The 23230-nt window shown below is 37.7% G+C and overlaps 1 protein-coding gene across 2 annotated transcripts in view; it reads left to right on the forward strand.

Annotated features, from left to right (window-relative positions):
• Positions 1-22137, forward strand: part of MYBPC3 (myosin binding protein C3) — a 62000-nt gene extending 39863 nt beyond the window's left edge. For both annotated transcript variants that reach the window (XM_041426442.1, XM_041426526.1), the window contains 11 exons: positions 483-671; positions 2653-2787; positions 3997-4164; positions 5410-5498; positions 10460-10655; positions 15075-15214; positions 15975-16134; positions 16699-16835; positions 19296-19482; positions 20410-20452; positions 20908-22137. In XM_041426442.1, coding sequence (XP_041282376.1) covers positions 483-671; positions 2653-2787; positions 3997-4164; positions 5410-5498; positions 10460-10655; positions 15075-15214; positions 15975-16134; positions 16699-16835; positions 19296-19482; positions 20410-20420 — 1412 coding nt within the window. In that variant the 3' untranslated portion in view covers positions 20421-20452; positions 20908-22137. The remainder of the gene's footprint in view (positions 1-482; positions 672-2652; positions 2788-3996; positions 4165-5409; positions 5499-10459; positions 10656-15074; positions 15215-15974; positions 16135-16698; positions 16836-19295; positions 19483-20409; positions 20453-20907) is intronic.
• The last annotated feature ends 1093 nt before the right edge of the window (positions 22138-23230 follow it).

Below are 23230 nucleotides of genomic sequence, written 5' to 3' on the forward strand. Positions count from 1 at the left end.
ATAGAGATGACACCTTAAGCTGTAATGGAGATTTGGTCTGCAGTGCACCCAGCTCTCTGTGTTCTCTGTTATCATACAGGCTCTCTTTCCTTCCCAAGGAAATCAGAGCAAGAAAAATGGTCAGTGCCCCTGTCTCACTCACTGTAGGGCTGAAGCAAGCTGGGAGCTGCATTGTCTGGGAAGCATTCTGCATTTCCACCACTTTGCAAAGAACACGGAAATCTAGCATCAGTTCTTTGATAAAACATTAATTTTTTTAAAAAGGAATTTTCAAACTGTTTATCCAATTAATTCTAGGTGGGGGATTTAGGCTGTTAGTCAAGATTAGTGAACTGAAGCTGAATAAAAGAAATAATTTTTTAACTCTATACCACATCTTAGACATTTCAAGGAAACATCTCCTTCGCTTAAAAGGATGTTTTTCCCTGCATGTGAGAAAGCAATTTCCAGTTCTTTCACATCATAACAGCTGTCCTTTCCAGGCTATATTTTAGAGAGAAAGAAGAAGAAGAGCTATCGATGGATGCGACTGAACTTTGACCTTTTAAAAGAGCTAACCTACGAGGCCAAGCGGATGATCGAAGGAGTGGTTTACGAGATGCGGATCTATGCTGTGAATTCTATTGGCATGTCCCGGCCAAGCCCTGCCTCGCAACCCTTCCTGCCAATTGGTGAGTTTGGAAACTCCATGGTATTTCTAGGATAAAACCAAGACAGGACAATTTTGATCTCTTCTCTTCAACCGCTCTTACAGCTAAAAAGAATGTGTCAGGAAAGAGGCTATCTGCCACTTCTATATTCTATATTTAATCAACCTTTTCCTTTGTAATGTCCCTCTATCTCTCATTCCTCTTCCTGAAGAGCACAGAGGTTCCAGTTTCATGAAATTGCTGATGAATTTTTAGTTGTTATAATTAGAAGTGTGAGAGTCAAGCTGGATCTGGAAAGGAGTAGAACTAATTGACAGAGATTTCCCTGTCCCTCTCAGCTTCTCCCATTCCCTTATGGGTGCAAATATCACAGTATCCCGTCCAGTGCTCCCTTAATCCCAGCCCTCTCCACAGCTAAAAGGATAGATGATTAAGAAAATATTTGAGGAATGATTTTCTATAAATAATCCTTCCCAACACAGCAGCGCAGTGTCTCCTGCAGTCCCTGAGCAAGGAGCAAACTAAAGGAGTCCTCAGGAAGCCTGCCTGCTAAGACTTTTAGGGAGAAGACCCACAAAAATACAAATAGCTGGAGATTAAAATGACTAGAGTTTCTAAGTCTACAAATAACAGCGAAGGGGGACAGCCTGCTGACGGAGATCACGTAAAAGCAGATGATGCAGTGAAGGAGTCAGAAGGGAAGGCTGAACTGCAAGAAGGGTCCCTTAATTCTGGATTTCAAACTCACAACGGCTGGTCTGCAACAAAAGAGGTCAAACAAGAACCATCAAGTGGAGCTACTGAAAAAAAAGGTCCAAAGTTTTCATGGGATAGGCAGAGTTTTACTTGATTAAGGATAAAGTTCACACTTACTTCTTCAGAGAAGAGGTTTGGGGTTTTGATCGTGTACTGTGTTGTGTATGCTCCCAATTGCATTTCCTCCTGTGTGCTGTCCTTGCTACCGTGTGAATACGAAAATTTTTGACAGTTACAGAAATGAAATTAGGTGATATTTTTTGGGTTGTTTTTTTTCTTGTACAATAACTTTGAGAACTAAGACTGATTTAAATTAGTTCCACAATTTGTGAACCTGTATTTAACTTACCTTGTAAAATCCATTATATACATTCAGTAGATCTTCAGTTTATAATACGCATATATACAGATTATGCCAAACATACAGGACTGTTCTTATGGTATGTATACTAAATTTTGTGGTCCTGCACCCTAAATGTTATTTTGAAAAAGTTGTTTTCTGTTTGTTTTTTGGTATAAATTATTTCACAGTAACATTTATGTGTATTTTGGATCCTCTAGTAAGGGCTTTTCTTGAATATTTTTAAATTAGTGGAACATAGTCAGGCTGCAGAAGACTTAATCTAGCTAGTGGTCTTTATGAACTGTGGGTTTATAAAAAGCCATGACATAACTGTTCTGAAGAGATACGGAAAAGCTGTATCTAAACCAAAATTTTTTATCCCCAAAATATTTTGCTCAAGTATCTCTGTTACAAATGCACAAATCAGAAGAAATGTTTCTGTAAACATGCAGTCATAACTTTTGGTCATTTTCTTCACTGTGTGAGTGAAGTGAAATTTAGCCACTGTCCGTTTGCTCCTCTGACCATGCAAATTTTGTCCAGTCACAATCAGGGTATAAGTACAGTGCATTTAACTTCTAAACTTCTCTGCAGACTTATGATGACAATTGGACTCCCTTCTACAAGTCTTCTTTTCTTTAGTGGCTTTTCATCAGTGAGCATCTGTAAATAGGAACTACTATCTTAACCTCTTGTTCCCCTTCCTATTAGGGAAATCTTATGCTGCATCTTTATTAAATGATGTAATAGGTGTTACACTTACAAGTAAGCTTCAGATAGATTTATTTTATTAATATAGACAGTGGTACATAAATCAGTGGTTAATCACTCCTTGTACAGCCTTTGAATTCTCATAGTTGTATTGCTATTTCTCAGAATCTACTTGTCTGCATTTCCTTACAGCTCCTCCAAGTGAACCAACCCACTTCACAGTGGAGGATGTTTCTGACAGCACTGTTTCCTTGAAGTGGAGGCCCCCTGAGCGGATTGGAGCCGGGGGTTTGGATGGTTACATGGTGGAATACTGCAAAGATGGATGTAAGTAACCATGAGTACTAGGCAGCAGCAACAGAGCATTTAAAAAATGCTACAATTGCAATAACTTCACCTCAACACACTACCAACAACCTAACCATGTCCAGCATGACCAAATTTTAACTCTAATCTATGTCTACCATCCTTTCCAACCATCACCATACCCACTACAAAGTGACTGTAAAACCATGTAAGACACATCCATAACGTCATCTTCACAATCATCATAAGTTTTAATAAACATTAGTAATACAAAAATATCGTTACTGTTCTATAGTCACTCCTATACTTCTGTATCATTCATGAATTGCATATTCCTTAAAACACATAAAACAACATGATTGTGGCAACATCAGTCAAACTTTAAAGTAACCATTACCTTACCTCATTTAATACTATTACTGGTAATAGAGAGTGTAACAGCACCATATCTACAAAATTCAATGTTCTGTGCTGTTACAACATCATATTTACATCATAAAAGTCCAACAGCAATTTTATAGTCACTTCAATATTGACATTTCCCCTGACACTAGGCTCAATTGCCAAATAACCTAAACTAGGGGGTTTACAGGGCATAATTTATGCAGAAATAATTTACAGTCCTTAATGAGACATGACTATAGAATTACCAGAATCTCTATGTCATTGTCACAGCAGAATTATTTTATCAGTCATATTTCTGTGCTTTATAACAAGGAAACACTACGAATTCTGTTCTGTGTCAATTGAGAATTAAACAATAAATTCCAACAGTTATGTGCTCTATTATTGTTTTCAGCATATGTGGCTCTCACTGATCTGTTTGGACAGTCACAGAAGGTATATTTACTCCAAGAAAAAAATTTAAATTAAGGCTTCACTTTCTTGCTAAAACTACTTCCAAAATTCTGCCCATTCCCATGTAATAAAATAAACGTCAAGAAGTCCCACAGCTCTAAGCTCCATAAAACAAAATGCAAAGGAACTACCCAAAGATGATTCCCTTATCCTTAGCTATTTTGAGTAAAAAAGTGTAGAGATTGCTTAACTCCACATGTAAACACATCTCCTTGATCCAGAGCTCTTCTTCCAGCTTATTTTATTCCCTTTTAAGTATGGTGCTGTAACTTGAGTTCATTTTACCCTAACAGAAATTTACTTTCAATTGCAAACAAGGCCTCGGTTTGGAAAAATAATGTATTATTGCAATTTGCAAATACTGTATTGTAGCTACAGAATGGATTCCTGCTCTTCCTGGCCTAACTGAGCGCACGTCTGCACTGATTAAAGATCTGGTCACGGGGGACAAACTTTATTTCCGTATCAAGGCTGTAAACCTGGCTGGTGAGAGTGCAGCAGCAACAATAAAAGAGCCAGTTACTGTTCAAGAGATCCTGCGTGAGTATCTATACTGAATAAATTCTGCCTTTATCTGAGAATAACACACAAACTGCTCTTCCACTTTGATTAGGTGCCCAGTGTCTTCTGACTCTGAGAACATCTCTACAGCACCCAGGTCTTATATTTGTAAAGCATAGCTCTTAAAATAAAATTCTACTTCTTACTTTCAAAAGATGGACATTTCACCTCTTGCAACGGCACAGTCAAAATTTAAGAAACGTTTATGTAATATTTACCTCTCTGCTTGAAAAGCTGCTATATTACTGCAAAATGACTGTGTTTGCTATGGCAAGAGATCTATTTCCTTCATTGTCACAGATTATTAATTACCGCCCTGTGTATCACCCAACAGCAGTAGATTAAAATTCATTTGACTGGAGTCCAAAAGACATCAAGAGCTGCTAATAGTGGATGCCTCAACCTTGGCTCGCACAAAGTGTCTGCCAGAGTCTCACTGGCAGTAAATTGAGCCAATGTAAATAAAACAAAGTTTAATGCATCTCAATACCAAATGGTCATGAAGACAGATACTCCAACTGTATGTTAAGAAATTCCCTCTGTAAATAATTGGGGAAAGACCAAGGATAAAACAAGAGCCTAGAAAGCCTTCCAGTGAAGTAGAGGAAAGCAGAGGCCAATGAAAAAAAAACATGCAGTAATGTCCTTATTTGTTAGTGAAAGTAAGATGCTACAAAGAGATTCCACTACATCCATCTCAAAGAAAGAACTCAAACTGAATGACTGTAGCAAGATAAAGGAATCCATCAGTGCTTTCTGAGTATGTCCATAAATACATCCCAGTGGCAATTTACAAAGTGCTGCAGTATCAATATAGCAGAAGATAACCATAATCTATCATCAGTCTTTTACTCCAATACATCCCTTGTCCCATCCTTTCTAATGAACTGAAGAATTTCTCCAAAGAAACAAAGTCCACATAGAAGACTCACATCCAACAGAAGCCACCTAAATTTGGCATTTCAGATGTGGCACATTTTCATAATGCTGCTGTCACTGAAAACATGCTCAGATGTAAATATATAACTGAGACTTAATATTAACTTTTTATCCAGTAGACAAATACATTTGAAACTACTGAGAGACTGAGGTAGTCCCTAAAAGTATAAACAGTGTTTCCACAATTTTCTTATGCTTAAAGTTATCCATTGCCTTATTTTTGCTATAAAAAATGTTGCATATTGTCAAAAGTTTTGTATTTAGTGTGCTAATGCTTAACTGCAGAGCGTCCCAAATTCTGGCTGCCACGCCACCTCAGACAGACTCTGGTGAAGAAAGTGGGTGAAACAATCAATATTGTGATCCCTTTTCAGGTATGTATCAGCTTCCATTTTGTCATGGCTTTTTATGATTGCTTACCTAAAGCAGTTTCCCTAATGCAAGTTCCCATTACCTCACTGCCTAAGCAGAATTACATAAGTATGTCTTATGCTGAATCATGAAACCCTCTCAAAAATTTGAGAAGGGGAGGGAGTCACTCTTTTTTTTCAGTAATTTTTTTTTTACAGTCAGAGTTTCTTCCTTAATCCCACCTTTTGGGGAAGAAGAAAAAAGTGGTCTAAGTAAGTGCCAGCCCATTCCTGCTTACTGAGTGAGCACAGGAGGCACCTTAGAGAGAAGTAGACAAAAGTGTAAGAATCCAGATAATTACTCTTCTGGAACCAAGCCATATGATGCCACTGGGCAACTTCTTTGGCAAAAGTGTGTATGTTAAATTCTGAAAGGCTAACTGCAACAGTCAGAGTTTGCAAATAAAGACAGGACCCCAGTTGGCCCTGGGGTGCAGAACCTGAGTGTGTGTACAAAGACCTGCTTGGGCATTACTGTGCATGAAGGTGTAAAAACCAGAGCATGCTGAGGGTAATCAAGGGTGCATGTATGTAACTACACTTCACTAAGGCCTGCACAAAATTGCTAAAATATACACAAAGACTGACCTGACCAGTTACCTCATCTTGGCATTTTCTAGAGCTGTACAGACATGACCGTTTCTAAAACCCCACATGCCTTTTTTCAGATGCAAGACTATAACACCAACAGAGTGCAGGAATTAGTGTGTGTAAGGAAATGGTTTCCTAAGGGAGAAATAGCAAAAGAAATTGTAAATTACAGACTCTGGCTCTGATAAAGATATCCTATTACTAGTGAAGAGCTTTGAAATTTTTATATAAAAGGTGCTGGAGATATGCAAAACTTTTTTTTCCACGAGGGAGACAAATATGCACACATCACCTTCATTCTTTTGTTTGAGCAGCACTGGCAGGAAAAAAAATTGTTAAAGCAAAATTTATGTAAACTTAAAGGTACATGTCTTTTTGCACTATGGTTACTGGGTGACATGAAAAGTTGCTTTTTTCACAGAGATACATCTCATTAGTACGCAATTGCATACCCATGAATGCATAACCTTCTTGAATTGCATGCTTGAATTATTTCAGCATAATCATAAGGCATTTTTTTTCTTTCACATTTCTTATCTCCAAAATTGTTAAAGTTCCTTTTTTACTAATGTCTAGCCACACACAAAATTCAAGATTTGTACATCTATTTCTGAGTTATGTAATTATTTTTTAAAACCCCTAAAATAAACAGACATTTTTCCTGCTTTGATGTCCAAGTTGAAGAAAAATTGCACAAATTTGACAAGCTGTCCTATAAGCAGGGGAATAAAGTTTAGCATTTTAGAGATTTGTCTTGTGTCCCCTTGTGCTGGTTTTGACTGGGCAGTTAATTTTCTTCATGGAACTTACTATGGGGTCATGTTCTGAATTAGTGCTGGAAAGAGTATTGATAATTTTGGGGTATTTTAGCAATTGCTGAGAGCAGTGCATACACAGAGCCTCTGCTCAGATAATTTTGGGGTATTTTAGCAATTGCTGAGAGCAGTGCATACACAGAGTCGAGGCTGCCTCTGCTCGCCAGAAGACTCTGCCAGGAAGGGAGGTGCTAAACCATGACAGCCCCATCCCAGCCCTGTCCCAGCACATGCAGCACCTCCTCTGCTGGGAGCAGCCTCACTGCCATATTCCCAGAGATTTGCCAGTTCTGGGCCCTCCTCCCCTCACTGACACGTCCTCAGCTCCCTGGCCAGGATAAGTGCATGTGGCAACTAATCCAGAGCTTCACTTAACCCTGCCTCACCAATCAGCTGTTGCCAAACAAAGTAGTTAAAAGACTGAGCTTTCCTTGACTTTTCTCAGTAGGGACACTAACTGAGGTTTTGGCATTTCACCCACAGATCAATTTTTCACAGAACTGTACTAAGCTAATCTTAGAGATTTCAAGTGCTTTGGCAAATTTGGCCAAATTGAACCAACTAATTGAAAAGTGATTTGAGTAGCTGACTGACAAATCATGTGTTGGTATAAGCTCTTGTCTCCTAAAGGGTAGTGCTAACAAAAAATGCTAAAATCTATCCAGCAACACCAGCTTTTACTCTGAGAACAAAGCCAGAATTCAATTCAATAAGTTTTTTTTTTTTGAGTGATTTGCCATAGTGTTGAACTGCAGCTCTCACAGTATTAAGAATTGTGGCTACAGCTATTTAGAATATGTAACACTGATGACCTTTCAAAAAAAGCAAATCAAAAAGAACTTTTCACTTCACATTTTGAAAAATTTTAAGTCACTGGCCATTTCTATTGCAGAAGAAGACTGTAAGTAAATAGAATCTAGTATCTGATGGACGTGGAAGCCAGTGTCTTCTACTATTCACAGCCTCTGCAACCTTTCCAGTGACCTCTGTGGTCACTACAGTAAATTCTGTGAAATACATTGTCAAGGTATCCTGGGTTTAATGCTACTGGCAGATCTATTTAAACCTTTAGATCAAAATGTCCCAAAAAGAAAGTAAAACATTGTTACTAGCGTTTTTTTTGGTTGAGTGCATTAAGCAGGTGGAACATTCTGGTGAAAGGAAGAGAATCAATACATTCTTCCTTCAAAATTAACTATGTGGCATATGACTGGAGGGGTATTATGTGCTATTAGTGGATAAAATTCACAGTAGTACTGAGCAGTCTTTTTGTCCACCATAAATGTGTGAATATAAATATCTAAGAGCATTTAAATTCATTCTTCCCTGGCTGTGAACTCCCTAAGTTTCTCTGGTGCTATTTAGCTACTCTGTCACTCACTGTTCTCTCTCAGATTATCTATTACACATTGCAGAAATCCAATCCTCTGACATATGTATTAGGAACATGCTTTCTATCTGATTATGCTTTTCACAGTCTATAAATATAAGAGTATATGAAAACCAACACTTTGAACACTTGCAATCTTTCACTGGCTCTCACAGCACCTCAAAAAAGAAGAAGCTGTGAGTGAACATATCTGATCAAGCACACTAGAACACCAGCAGCAACAACCTTGTAATCAGTCTGAAAACCTGCCAAGTATTTGTCTTGACAAAGTAGAAATTTAAATAAATGCCCACAGAACTATACTATTTAGGCAGATTATTTTTATTTTCAAAGCATTCCCTAGCCAAATTTTTCAAGGAGGATCTTCATATCACTTTAAAATACAGGCATATGTGGGAAGTAAAGTAGAGTCAGTTCTTGGGCTGTTCACCAATAATAAGACACAGCTATGGAAACTAAAACACAAAACAACCCAAAACCTTTCGCTTATTCCAGAATTTCTACTATATATTATACCTGAAGAGAGGAAACCATTTCTTGCTCTAACAGGTTTTTGTGAGGGTTCACTGAAATGAGACCAGGGTACAGGTACACTAGAACAGGACAAAACTCTTGTATCTATTATTTCAGTGCTGCAGGCCTGAGGTGCTCTTAACTATGCTCCTTGGCAGAAAGCTGTAGGAAAGTAATTTACCAGAGAGAGAGAATGCAAGATCCAAAACCATTGCTCATTCAAGGTGTATATATCAGCCCTCGTGTAAAATAAATTACAATACATCTGATGAGTTAGAGAAAAGAGCATCAATGAACAAGCAGTAATTTCTAGGTGTTCTAGACATCCTTTAGTATCATTTTGGACAGATCTTAGCCTGACTCTTATAAAAGGTGAAGTTTTTTTCCTAATACCACTAGAAAAAAAAAAAAAAAAGGCTACACAGACCTTCTGAGCAAATACCAGACAAACCTGAAATAAAGGTGTAAAAATGCACAAAGATTCATTATTATTCTGTCCCTTCTGAGCAAATACCAGACAAACCTGAAATAAAGGTGTAAAAATGCGCAAAGATTCATTTACAGTTAGGCACCAAAACCAAGACTCTGAGTACCTTAATCTCCCTCTGTAGGCTAAAGGAGTCTTTCAGAATGAGAAAGAGTCTTTCCAGTGGATTGAGGAACCTTCCAGAGCTGCTTTCTCTGCTCTTTACCTGAGGGAGAGTTCCCATTTCAGTGCCTTAGGCTGCAGTTCAGGGCTGCCTGAACAGAGCTGACTGCTGCCCTGCAAGGTCCCACCTTCCCTCCCCACTCACCTGAATGAACTACTCCAGGCCTGTGCTGCTCTCTTTCACCTTGGTAATCTGCCAGAAACTTAAAAAGCCCCACTGAGTTATTTGCTGTTGCATTAACTATTAATACACTTAATAAATATGTTATGGCCATTTTCTGTTTTCTTGGGATTCCTTGTTTGGAGTTGTACTGTGGAAGCAGCACCCCAATAACTTTTGAAGAGCTAAATAGTACTTAACATTTTCCTGGAAATGGCTGGATGAGAGCGATGCACACCACTGGTATCTCGCTGATTCCACAATGCCATCTTCCATGGGTGTAGCAACCCTCACTGCTTAGGTTGACAGTCACCAAAATAATTCTGCAGTGCAGAAAGAATTATACAGTAAATTTCACATCCCATCCACAAGATTACAATAATTTTTTAAAAGAATCTTTAAAAGGCCGCAGGACAGAGCAGCAAACATTTTAAGGAAGAGAAGAGAAGGGGAGCAGAGCTAATAAAGTCCTCATGTGTGTAAGGGTTCTGCTAATAACAATCAGAACAAGTCAGATCACCTGTTGGCCACTGTTGCCTGGGAAAGGGTACCAGCCCAGCACAGTATAGTATTTATGAATTTGTTCTCTATCGTTTCAGTCTCTAACTAAATGGCACCCTCAGAGCATGGTGCCACTAAACAACACAGATGGTAGCAAATATTTGTCTGGAAGAAAACAAAAATTGTAATGTATTTATGGAGTTTACTATCTCAACTCTGTGTATTATATTAAACCTTCTAGATTTATCGCTAAGAGCAGAATGGAAATGCTAAAGCCTTAAAATTTTTTTTTTTGTCTCTATTTAGGGTAAACCAAGACCCAAAATTACTTGGCTGAAAGATGGTCAAAGTCTAGACTCCAAAGATGTGGGAATTCGGAACAGCAGCACGGACACCATCCTTTTCATCAGAAAAGCAGAGCTTCATCACTCGGGAGCATATGAAGTCACTCTTCAGATAGAAAACATGTCTGATAAAGTTACAATAACAATACAAATCATAGGTAAGACCCTGACGACATCAGAATTAAGCAGATCATGCAAATCAAAATAATGGCCAGGCTGAGGCAACCCAAAGATCCAGCTACCTCAGAATCCCTTCTCTTCCAATGGTTGGTTGCAGAGGGTAGGACAAAGAGCAGGGCTAGTGTGTGATCTTATTTTCCTACTACATTTTCCCACCTTGAAATTATCTGTGTCCTAGAGACCTTCAGAGGGTGAGGAATATTCTTTGTGTTCCATAGTTTTTTAGTGATCTTTTTCTTGCCTAATTTTGTCCAGTCTGTATTTTAATCCAGGTCTAGTTTGAGAAACCAAACATTCTTTTTTGAGGAATTTCATTTTAAGTACAGTACATATACCTATTTGTTTTTATTTGAGTCTGTCTGGATGTCTGTCATTTGACATCCAGTTTTGTATCAGAAAAAAAACACGAGTAATCATTCAGCTTTTCCATGTTACTCATGACTTTATAGCCTTCAGTCCCACTTGCCTCAGTTAATTTTCTCAAGTTTTACTCTCTTCATTTTGACTATTTTCAAACAAATGCCATCTTTGATGATCCTTATCAGTCTCCTTTCTATTGCTCCGAGAAAGATAGAATTTCAGAGATCTGGTGTTCTTAGGCATAGCCATATTGTACTCAAGGAAGGAAATATGAATCTTGGAATGTATTCCTACATGGGGTTTTTTCATTAGATAAGGATAGGAAGATAAACTCATTACCATAATATACCTCAACAGTTCCAAAAACTAGAAGGCACAGTCCTGTGAATTTGAATAATTTACATTTAATGTTTTCCTCTGTTAAGTGTGTCCAGTTAGTCTGGGGCTTATTCTCTATTATGCAATTTCCAGTCTCTTCTCTAATGTCATTTTAAAGGAATGCATTGCCAAAGTTTCTATAACTTCTGTTGGGATTATTTGAGAGATATTCTGAGATATTGCCTATTCAGATTTCATTAATGTTTAACCAGGGTTTTTCTATTTCTCCTCATTACCACTCTTTTTAACATCCTTGATAACTGTTTTTATTTCTCTTTCCCACACTTTCACAATGTTATCCCAAATTTCTTCCAGTGTATCAATACATTTTTAGAATATGTGTTTTGGCTCAACTCCTAATGTTTTGGAATTAAAAATGCTGACTTTGCTATGCTTAAAGTTTTATTAATTATGTTGGCAGAATGGGTATGCAATGGTGCCAACAGCAAACAAGAACAGCATAAAAATCTGGAGCAAATATGTCTTAATTCCAGCAGCTGCTTCTGCTCAAGAGGATGACTGCAGTTCTGCAAGAGCAAAATAAGCAGCTAAACCAAAATAATCCCAAGAGTGCCCAGGAAGGTGTGGACGCCCCATGCCTGGTGGTGTTCAGGGCCAGGCTGGATGGGGCTCTGAGCAATCTCGTCTGCTGGAAGGTGTCCCTGCCCAGGGCATGGAGTTAAAACTGAAATATATTATATTGAGGTCCCTTCCAACCCAAGCCATTCTTTGACTCAGGTGAAGGGGAGTAGTGCACCCTACAATATAAATTATCTGTCTAAAACTGGTTAGTGACTCTTGATTCTGGCCATTGCTCTTAGGCCATAGCACCAAGTATCTTCTGCCTATTGTTTGTGTCACAAAAACACATCCATCTACCACCTACCATTGCCAGAGAGTTATACCGTACAGAAAATGAATGATTGAAAAAAAGAACTAATCTTATCACACAGGTAAGAGTTGGAGGACAGGCATTAATTTTGTACTTCTTGGGCAGTTTGGTGAAATCAATGGGAATACATGTATTTCATTAATTCATGACCAAGAAGAGAAATGCCTTGTAATAGATGCAGATACTTCTGCAATCAGAGCATCTACTCTGATGCTTGATTCTGTTATTCTGTCATCAGAACTACCTTTTCTCAATTCTGTTAACTGCACTTTTTGTTCCCCAGATTTTCTATTCTCTTGGCATGACAGAAATATAGGTGATTCAGGCACTCTTTCTACACTCCTCGTGGTGCTTTAGGTGCTGTAGAACAGCAGGCTGAAAAGCCAGCCTGGCTTTCAGAGACACAAGTCAATCAGTGATCTTTTGAGGGGTCTTTTCTTCAGCTTGGCAAAAGTCTCCTTGATGAAGAAGTAATGCTTGTGCTATCTTTTTTTGGGTAAAGGCAAGAGTTCAGGCAGCCAAAACCTCTGCTGCGGTGATGAGTCAGATCAGCTCCAAACAAGAGATAACAACTCTGTTACTGCCATCACCTTCCCTCATTGCCAAAACTCTTGTTGTAATTTACTCTATAGATGAAAAAAATATCCACATTTCTATTGGAATAGAGTATTTATTACTTCTAGAAAGTTCTAAGATAATGAAAATATCTCCAATCTCTGGAGAATATGGTTCCCTCAACTTCTTTCACTCTCTGTATGAATCAATAAATCATGTGTTTCATCATGACTTCTATTGACCAAAGCAAACCTCAGTTCTATACTTTATTTTTTAACTGGAAGTAATTCTTTTTCTCATTATGTATTATTTGAAAATATAAATTATAATTTATCTTTGAAAGATAATTCACACTTTATCTCTTCTTCCCATTGTATAAATTTCATTAGTTTGCAAAACTCCTCAGCTGAGCTTGTGCTGAGAGTAAGACAGAATACTTCCTCAGAATATAAATCCCCACTCTGACACAGTGCCCTACAGAAAAAAATAATTTGGGTCAGAAGCATCAGTAAATTTAACTTTTCCCATCCTCTATCCACAAGCTAGAGATGTACTGGTTATTACTGAGAAAGAAATATTCTACTATTCTATGAAGAAATTTTGGATAGATCTTGCAGATTGCATTTACCCCACTGAACCACAAAGATCAAGAACACAAAAACCCATGTAGCAAATTTAGCCATCTCTGCCTTTTTTAAGGTTGTTCTTCACCCATATGCAGACAGGTATGTAGTATGAAAAATTCTTCTCTTAAATCAGAATAATTGATTTCTGTATAATGAAATACATATCTAACAAAACAACTAGGGTTTTTTTTTTCTTCTATGTTGTGATTCAAGTTAACAACAAATCCATTTCCACATCCCCATAAGCAATGTTGTTCATTTGACAACATATTGCCACTCCCTACTTCAGAAACAGAGAAGAAAAGGCAAGAAGGCTTTACCTGGTTGGTGGCTGCTGAGAAACAAGAAGATGGCAGGTTTTTCTCCGAAATGCTAGTTAAGATAGGCAGAAAGAGGATGATAAATGCAAAGAGAGTCATGCATTCCACATCCCTTATCAGACATCATGCAGTGTTCTAGGAGGCACCACTTTGAAGGAGGACAGGAGGGGTCAAACCTAATTATAACGCAGTTTTCAATTCCAAAGTTTGTCAGTGAAAAGAGAATTAGCACATTATGCTTTGATGTAGAAAGTCACAGTTCCCCTAATAACAAAGACTGATTTATTACTGGTTTGCATATCCTTCTTTAAGGAATTAAATTACAAGCCACCTATAATTACATTCCTCTGTGCTCTGCTCATCTCAAACCTGCATCCATCAGATTCTTACCATTTTCTTAGTTTTTCCAGCTTATCTACACAATGGGGAGACAGTTTCCCTTCAGCTGTCTAGAATGATCTTGAACTATTTTTCACTCAATAACAAGATGAACTATCTAGCTGTCCCCAGCAGGCCCCATAAATGGGTGCAACAATCTAACATCAAAAAGGTGAACTGGTGTCCTCAAATTAAAAAAGACAGAAATATTATTTAATAAATCTAATCTAAACCTTACAGCACTTGACTAAACAACATGGTATAAATACAAATGATCCTCAAAAAGAAAAAAATAAAATTATTATCATTTCATACTATGTTGTTTTTCTCTATATTTCCATGTATCTTAAAAAGAATGTGGATTTCTCTATCTCTTTGAGAGTTTGTTCTTTTTCTAGTTATTACAGAGCAATCACCTAGTGGGCAAGCTAACAAGCACTGAGCCAAGAGGGAAAAGGTGTGTTCCCAAATGGCTGGCCTTCCTCAGCTGGAAGGCACATACCCACTGCCCTGGTTGTTACAGCAATGTAGATAAATGGCCAAGAAATTGCACTGAGGTAATAAAGTAATAAAACTGCAGTTAAAGAGTTAATCACATCCATCCAAACAACACAAACTTCTTATTCCATTTTGAAGATGTTACTAATTCTAGTGTGTTTTCTATTTCTCTGTAGGATTCAGGCCTCCCAAAAGAATATTCAAAGGGTATTTGAAAATTTCCCAATGTTCTTGTTTACAGTTTTAACTTAACATAAATGAAGTGTGTTGCTATGGAGTGTTACAGATTGCTATCAGGTTCTATTTTTTTTTTTCCCCTGCATGGGGAAATGACAAAGCTCTTGGATCTTGAACTACAAGCTAAGGTGTTCTCTTATGTCTCCTCTGCAGACAAGCCTGGTCCTCCTCAGAATATAAAGCTTGTAGATGTTTGGGGATTTAATGCAGCCCTGGAGTGGACACCTCCCCAGGACGATGGCAATGCTCAGATCTTGGGCTACACAGTTCAGAAAGCTGACAAAAAAACGATGGTAAGAACTTGGCTGGGTTTATGGCTCTGAAGGGAGTCAAATCAGTACTTGCTCTGGGAACACAGATTTGAGGGAAATGACTGAGTTCATAACTATCATTTGTGTGTCCAAGGTGTCCTATGGCACCTCAGAGGCAATTAAACATTGAAAAATAGAATCTAAAAACCCCCAAAAGGTGAAAGATTAAATAAAATGCTCAGTAGAAAATGGAAGAGACCAAGCCTGTGCCATCTCAGGTGATGACTGCATAGACAGCTCTCCTTAGAAGGTGGAATTATACTTTCTATTTGCAATTATATTTTTCATAAATGCAGCAAAAAAATTGAAGGGGAGGGAGGAAGAGTTAGACTTGAAGTGAGATGCCAGGCATACCAGGGTATGTACTGGGAGAGGTATGAATGCCTGTCAAACTGGAAAATATCTTTCTCATGGAAGACCCCATTAAGCAGTCGCATTCTGAGTACACATTTTGTACCAGATTCCCCAGATATGAGTATGGCTAAAATACGGTAGAGAGTTGAGGGAGTTGTTTTTCTCTAAATAGAAGCATTCATATGCCTATCACACTGCCAGAATATAAAAGTAAGAAAATAGATCAGCTGATCTTCACAGGGAGCAACATAATATCCATTTCACAGGTTAGTGTTAAATACCTGTCTGCCTGTCTTTTCTTTGGAGCAAAAAAAATTCTCTCCGTACCAAAAGTAGCACCAGTCTGACCTTCCATAACATCCTTCTAAACAGTGCAGTTTTGTTCCAGGAATGGTACACGGTTTTTGATCACTATCGTCGCACAAACTGTATAGTGTCAGACCTGATTATGGGAAATGAGTATTTTTTTCGAATCTTCAGTGAAAATTTGTGTGGATTGAGTGAAAGTGCTGCAACCACCAAAAATCCTGCTCACATCCAAAAAACAGGTAACATATTATTCAAACCAAAGATCACAGAAGCCACTAAATACCAGAAGTAATACACTGGCAAATGGAAAATGGAGTTTTACTAGCTGCACCCCTAAAGATATTTTCATTATTTAGTAACTAGCATTTATAAAGAATTTTAGCATTAAGAGCCTTTATCTAGGAAGATCTCCTGTACTAATACAAAAGTTAGTTACAAAATATTTAATCACACAGTTTTCCTAAACTATATTGTCTGAAGTAAATAATACAGCAGGGGGATTATATTTCTATTTTGTGGTTAAAAGTTGAAGATGTCTGTGGTGAAGACTTTCCCTGCACACATATTATTTTTAACAGAAGCTGAAAACTCGTGATTGCCGGGACCTTTTACTTTAACTAACACATTATACAAGAGATGTGTTTTAGAATTAAATGTATTTAAAAACTTTTTATATCACAAATGCCAAAAGCTTTGAAGCTTCTTAAAATCATACAGGCAAAATAAATCACAGACAGATTGTAGACAAGTCAGCAGAACTGCAGCCAACACGGTTCTTACTATTTTGTCTCTTTGAACTGCAGGCACCACTTACAAACCCCCTTGTTACAAAGAGCACGACTTCTCCGAAGCTCCCAAATTCACGCACCCTTTGGTGAACCGCTCCGTGATAGCAGGGTACAACACCACGCTCAGCTGTGCTGTCAGAGGAATCCCCAAGGTACTGTCACCGCTGGCACTGAGACGGCTGCAGCCAGGCAAGAATCGCTGCTGTTTCAGGGCGGCTGAGCGTGGCACGGCTCGCAGAGGAGCAGCAGAGGCACCTGCTCATCCCACCTCGCTCACACCTGGGGCTGCAGAGGGGGAGAGCGCACAGCCGGGGGGAACACAGTGAAGGGGACAGAGGGAAGGGCGCTCACTGCTTGTGGGGGCACCACACCCCTGGAAATGCAGCACATCTGCACAAAACCTCCTCCCGGAGGAGGCAAACAACAACAACTCTGCTCTCTCCAGACTTTGGAGAAAACATCAGCTGAATGTCATCTACTGTTCCACTAACCAAATGACACAGAGGAACAGCAGTTTTTTCTGTCACACCAATGCATCCACATAAGTTTTTGACAGTCTGAGCTATTTTGCAAAACTAACTAGAATAAGGCCTGGTCTCGTGTGAAGTTTTTTCGTGGGGGTTTTGTTGGTTTGGGTTTTTAATCTCACAGGACTATTTTCTCATTCTAAATATATTTATGAAAGTCCCATCAAAGAGTACATAGAGATGTACTATTTTGTTAATCGGGAACAAACAGTAAAAACTGTATCAGCTAGGAGCTAAATTTAGACTTCTCAGAAAAGGGAAATAAGATTTTTGTCGGCAGTAAAGGAATTTACCATATTATGACATAATCTTGTCCTAAATTTAAATTAGCACAATCCCTTCATGTCTGGCTGCTTATTTTCAGCTTCTTTCACTACCTCATACCTGTGAAAGGATCTGATTGCTACAGAGCAAAACATGTAACAATCACTCAGTCCAAATTTTAAAGAAATCATTTGCTGCAGTTCATTGGATGAAGAACGAGCTGCAGACAAAACTCAAAAGTAAAAAGGAAGCATATCAGTGTAAACAGCTTAAAAAAAAAAAAAAAAAACAAGAACATTACAGAATAAACACCAGCAACCGCAGGCAAAATCCATCTTTCAGTAGCTGCCTCAGCTTAGAAATGACAGTGTTATTGACAATATTCCCTCTTGGTTAACTGACATTTTTGTGCATCTGCATCCACTTCATTCAGTTTCCATGGTTTTAAGAAGATTCTTTAAAAACCCTCTCAATTTTACAGCTGTTCTTGTGCAGTAATGGAAGGCTTTGGAATGCAGGCATGCTAGCTCCTCCTTCACGTTAGCCTGAAGGATCCAAGTAGTCCTCAACCTTCAGTACACCTAATGCTCTTAAAGCAGCTTTTCCAGATATGTTTTTGTACTTCCATTGCCCAAATTAACCTTGATAAAATGTTTCAGTACCTGCAGCAATACTCTGCAAAAGCTCTCATTACCTTATGTGGATGAAAATTTCCCAGCTCTTAATGATTGTAGATTCTCAAGCACACCTCAGGATGATGTGTATGGCATGGAAAAATTACCACTGCAAGCACAGACAGTACTCATGCCCTGCCAGTAATAAAGTATAATAACAAAAATACACCCAGAAGGATAAAGAAGCTATAGAGAAACAAGGGAAAAATGTTAAGGCATGAAAAATTCCGGCAGAGATCTGTCAAGAAAATTAAGCAAGTGGCAGGTGGGATGCACTGGATGGAAAGACCACAGGTCAAAGACAAAAGTGATTCCACAGATTTGAGTGCACTCTGCAAAAACAGTGCAGTAGTTTTGGGGTTTATAGATGAAGAAACAGAAGACATTAATGTCTGAAAGAAAAACAGATAAATGTAAAGCTTGGTTTTCCATTCTTTAAAGACTGTTTCTTCATTGTATGTACTAATGAGGTTGAAATTAACAAAAGCAGAATATCTGATTTTTCATTTTCAAAATTTCCTTTATAAAAATTAAAGGCACATTTTCAGGGACTGGAAACAAAACATAGAAGCTTGAACTGGTATAGAAGCAACCACTTCATTCCACAGCAGAAGCCAACAGGAACTTCATTTTTAAATTCTTGAAGTTTCTGAAGGCACTCTAGATCTAGAGTTTGGAAAATCCTTTGCTGGACAAAACTTTGGCATCCTCATTTGGCCACCCAGCATCTGCGGACTTTTATGACACTTCTGTTGTAATAATCTGTGACATTTAATTCCCCTTCTGTAAGACACTTGTAGCATTCAAATACATTTAAATAAGCACAACTAAATAGCCCCTAAATGAATGAATTTGTACACAGTTAATGGGGGTTGGGTTGGTTTTTATAATTGCAATAAAGCAGGGCAAAACCCTACATTTTCTATATGCTATTTTTGAGTTAACAAAAATACTGAACTTTTGAATTATTGGTTTCATGAATTTGTACAGAATGAGATGTTCCTTGAAAAATTATTAACAATGCTTTGTAAATAGTCCTCATAATACTATTTAGCCTTTGATGGCTACATTGAGGCTGCAAGATCAGGTGTAAATCTTCCATCTTCTACCATCTATTTTAAAAAAAGTCTTCTTTTTTGTTCTTCAGCCAAAGATATTCTGGTTCAAAAACAAAATGGATCTCTCTGGGGATGCCAAGTACCGCATGTTCAGTAAGCAGGGGGTGCTGACCCTGGAGATCCGAAAACCCACTCCCTTTGACGGAGGCATTTACACCTGCAAAGCTGTGAATGAGTGTGGTGAAGCTGAAATAGAGTGCAGGCTGGATGTCAGAGGTAATCAGAGGAACCCTGTGGGTAACCCTAACACTGCAACAAAGAGAGAGTAATGGGTAGTTAAAAGGAAATAAAATCATAGCTCCCCTTTATCTGATTTTTGGGTGGTCTATAAAAAGTTTGTTAATTATGTGCATCAGCAAGATTGTTTTTTTCATTCTGAAGCGTTATGATAGAATTAGGTTACTTGCTGGGTAATACAGGTCTGATGGTGTACAATTATTCCACTTCTGACTTCCTATTTCTAGAGCAGATAATTAGCAGTGGAAGGGAGGTCTATCTACAACCACCGCATTAAGGATAATTTCATTAGACTTTGTGCTTATTCCATAACTGAAGGTTTTAAGTCAAGTCACTGGCTATTCAACATATTTTAAAGGTAGTGCATGCTACATCACAAACATTTCTGGAACGGTAACAAATTATTTTGTTTGTCCAAAGGACCAGGAACAAAAATCACATGTTTATAACACAATTTTAAAAAATCAAATATTAAATATTTTTTTGTAAAGCTGCCAGCAAAGTATCAATTTATCAATATAAATGTATGTAGCATTACTTTAAGTGCTCAAACCCAGCAAAAGCTGCAAAAGTGACCTACATAACAGTAATTGATGGAAATCCATTTTCAGCACACCAAGCCTGAAGGTATTTCTACACAGCACCAAGCTGAATATTTGAGTCAGTGCTAAATCAGGAATGTGCATACAGTACACCTTGCAGTGCTGGCTGCCAATACCCTCAAGGCTGACAGATTAATTTTATCATCATTTGAAGCTTGCTTTAGGAACATTAAATCTTCCTAGAATCATCAGATAAAAGCAACTAGTAGAGAGTGTCCATATTTCACTTTCAGTACCAAGTCTCAATTTAAAATTAGCATTATTTAATGTCTGCTAACATCTTAAACTTTTTTTCATTCTCCAGCACCTCAGTAAAACTCTGAATCTCAGCTGATCTGCAAGTCAAGGTAAGAACAAAAATAATTCAGCTGGATAAATGAGTAATGGCTATTTGGTCCATGAATAAACAATCATTAGATATTCATGGTAGAGACTTTTTAGAATGTTTATAATGGTGGGATATGTGTGTTTGTTTTGATTTCTGTTTGTTTTTTCAGTAGTCAGTATTTCATGGGTCTCCACCTTTAACACACTGTGCCAGTGTAAAATTCTGTAAGAATAATAGAATACTTCGTTGATCATTTTTTCTTAATTCTCTACAAGAACTCCCTCTAAGAGACTTTATTTATTAAAGTAGGGATATCTAATATCTATAACATTGTTTTAACAAAGAAAGTATAGTTAACATTTAAATGCATCTAGATGTGTAATGTACATTTTAGACTTTAAAAGAATGGAGCAGTATAACAGCAGGCAGGTAATGTATTTGACAATAAATCCTTCTCTCCATTTTCTGTCTCAGCATTACAGTGGAACTTGAAAAGAAGAAAAGTGAAGAGATTAATGAAACACAAATTCTGCTCATTTAGGAGTCCTGCTCATCTTAGCAATCACTTAATACACATGTACAAGGAGGCAGCAGTGTCTTGTAATGTCCTGCTTACTCGGTGTGTTTAATATTTCCTCTTTTCATATATCTGTTGTAGTTAGATTGCCCTTGTCTCCATATGAAGAAATCAAAAGAAATCAAGATAAAACTTTTCCCCCATTACATATATAAAAGATGTTTTTTAAAAAAAATAGTAAAATCGTGTAAAACTGAAAAAACCCTAGTCGTTTCCTCATGTCTGAAACAAGCGTAAATCCCCCAATTCTATCGGTCACTCCATCTTCGCTTTGCAGAGCTCTGACATTCTTTGTGAGAAACAAGTAGCTCAGAATAATGAATCAGTAAGATATTATTTGCAGTATATAATCACTATACTTGTCTCTGTACAACAGAATGTAACTTTCATTCCTACTGTTTTCACTGTCAGTGAGTGCTTGAAATATCCACTGCTGTGCTCTCGAGCAGAACTGTGTTCAAACCACACCATTTGGGAACTACTGGCTATAGCTACTGTTCTGCTTTTTATAGAAAATAATTCCTCTGATAATTACTCACTACTTGTTTTCTAGCTTTTAAAAAGACACCAGCATAGAATTCCAGTTATTAGATTTATTTTTTTTACCAATCAGAGACATCATATGAATCTACAAGGATAGTTTTGCACATCAGATGAAATAGCGAAAATTCTAGCAAGGGAGACTATTTGCACGTAAATAAAAAACTTTAAAGCAGAAGCTTGGAATGAATGTGATAAATTCACTGTCATAACTCTTTCTGAGGGTTTGTGAAAGGCTATGAGTGATATGTAGACATTTTTGCAGATGATTTTGTCTTAAGCAAATGACACAATACCATTTCTAGCTTCTCACCTACAAGTTTGAAGAGTATTTGGGGTAGGTTTTTTCCTGAGGTAGTTGATAGTTTCTGGCTGGGAATTACATTTCAATGATCACAGGAGATGGCAGGAAGATGATATTAATCCAGGCAGCATTGCCTTTTGGAAGAAGCTACACAAAGGAGCTGAAGTAACACTCCTCCCCTGCCTCCAACATGCCACTTGGGATGGCAAAGCATATGTGACAGCGTGTTAGTTGTATTAACCAAGCAAATGCATCTTCATAATAAAAGCACTGATGGTCATGAGATGTGTATTTTAATTATTTCATTATGATATCAGAACAAAAAAGCATACCCTCTAAAACCAAAGCAAACTTATTCCAGTTAACACTTGTCTGTTGCACACTGTTGTTATTCAGGAAATAAATAAAAATTTAAAAGGAAAATATTCAGCCAGGTTTCCATTGTTTTGTGCTTACATTTTCTGAGCAATGCTATTATTTTTTTAAAAAAGGCACATACCACAAATAAAAGACAGAGATGATCCACATACTAAAGAACCTGTGACCAGAAGGCAGTGGACCAAGAGGACCATCCCAGCATCTGTGGGACAATGCATATTGCAAAGCAGTGATGGAATTGCAAGAGCTGGAGCCTAATTCCATAGGGCTTTATAAGAATACTGCACTCGAAAAACACAAATTAGTTTTGATTTCCAAAACTTCCAATGACAATGAGTCAAAGGCAAATCCAAAGCATTACAAAAGAGAAGAACTAACTCTAACTACGTTTCTAAAAACTCTTCATAAAATTAAGAATTCTGAGTCCCAAACACTAACCTCTCTTCACACTGAAAAGAGGAAAGGGGAGGGGGAAGGTGCACCTGCAAAGTCCCAATTTCCTGTAATTATTCCGAGAAAGGTCTTCAGAAAATGGTAGGTGTTTATTGATGTTTTGCCAGCATATACCATTGTCATTTATCTGTTCAGTGGCTGACACAGATCCTAAAAGTAGAGTCACTAATTGCCCACTAATTCCATGCTGGCGATAAACAAATTATTACGTAAATAACCTTCATCCCAATCTGATTAAAACCATATACACTGAGAAGCTTCTCCCAAACCTACCTGGTTAAGAACAACAAATTTTTCCCCCACCTGAAAGATTACTTGATGAAAGACAGTCTACACTATCATTTCCTGGGTGAGATGTCCTCTGAAGTAAAATCTGCCTTATCTCTAAATGTCAGGGTAAATATTCCTACCTTGTAGTTGTTTAGTACTGTTAGAAGTGTGCAAGGTTTGTTCAATAGTAAAAGGAAGAATTAACATAGGTCATAAAATCTAAAATTTCCTACCTAGCAGCATCCTCTTTTAGCACATTAAGTGCCTTTTACTTT

Source organism: Onychostruthus taczanowskii, unplaced genomic scaffold (assembly GCF_017590055.1).
Source record: "Onychostruthus taczanowskii isolate IOZ18803 unplaced genomic scaffold, ASM1759005v1 scaffold1, whole genome shotgun sequence".
Lineage (NCBI taxonomy): Eukaryota > Metazoa > Chordata > Aves > Passeriformes > Passeridae > Onychostruthus > Onychostruthus taczanowskii.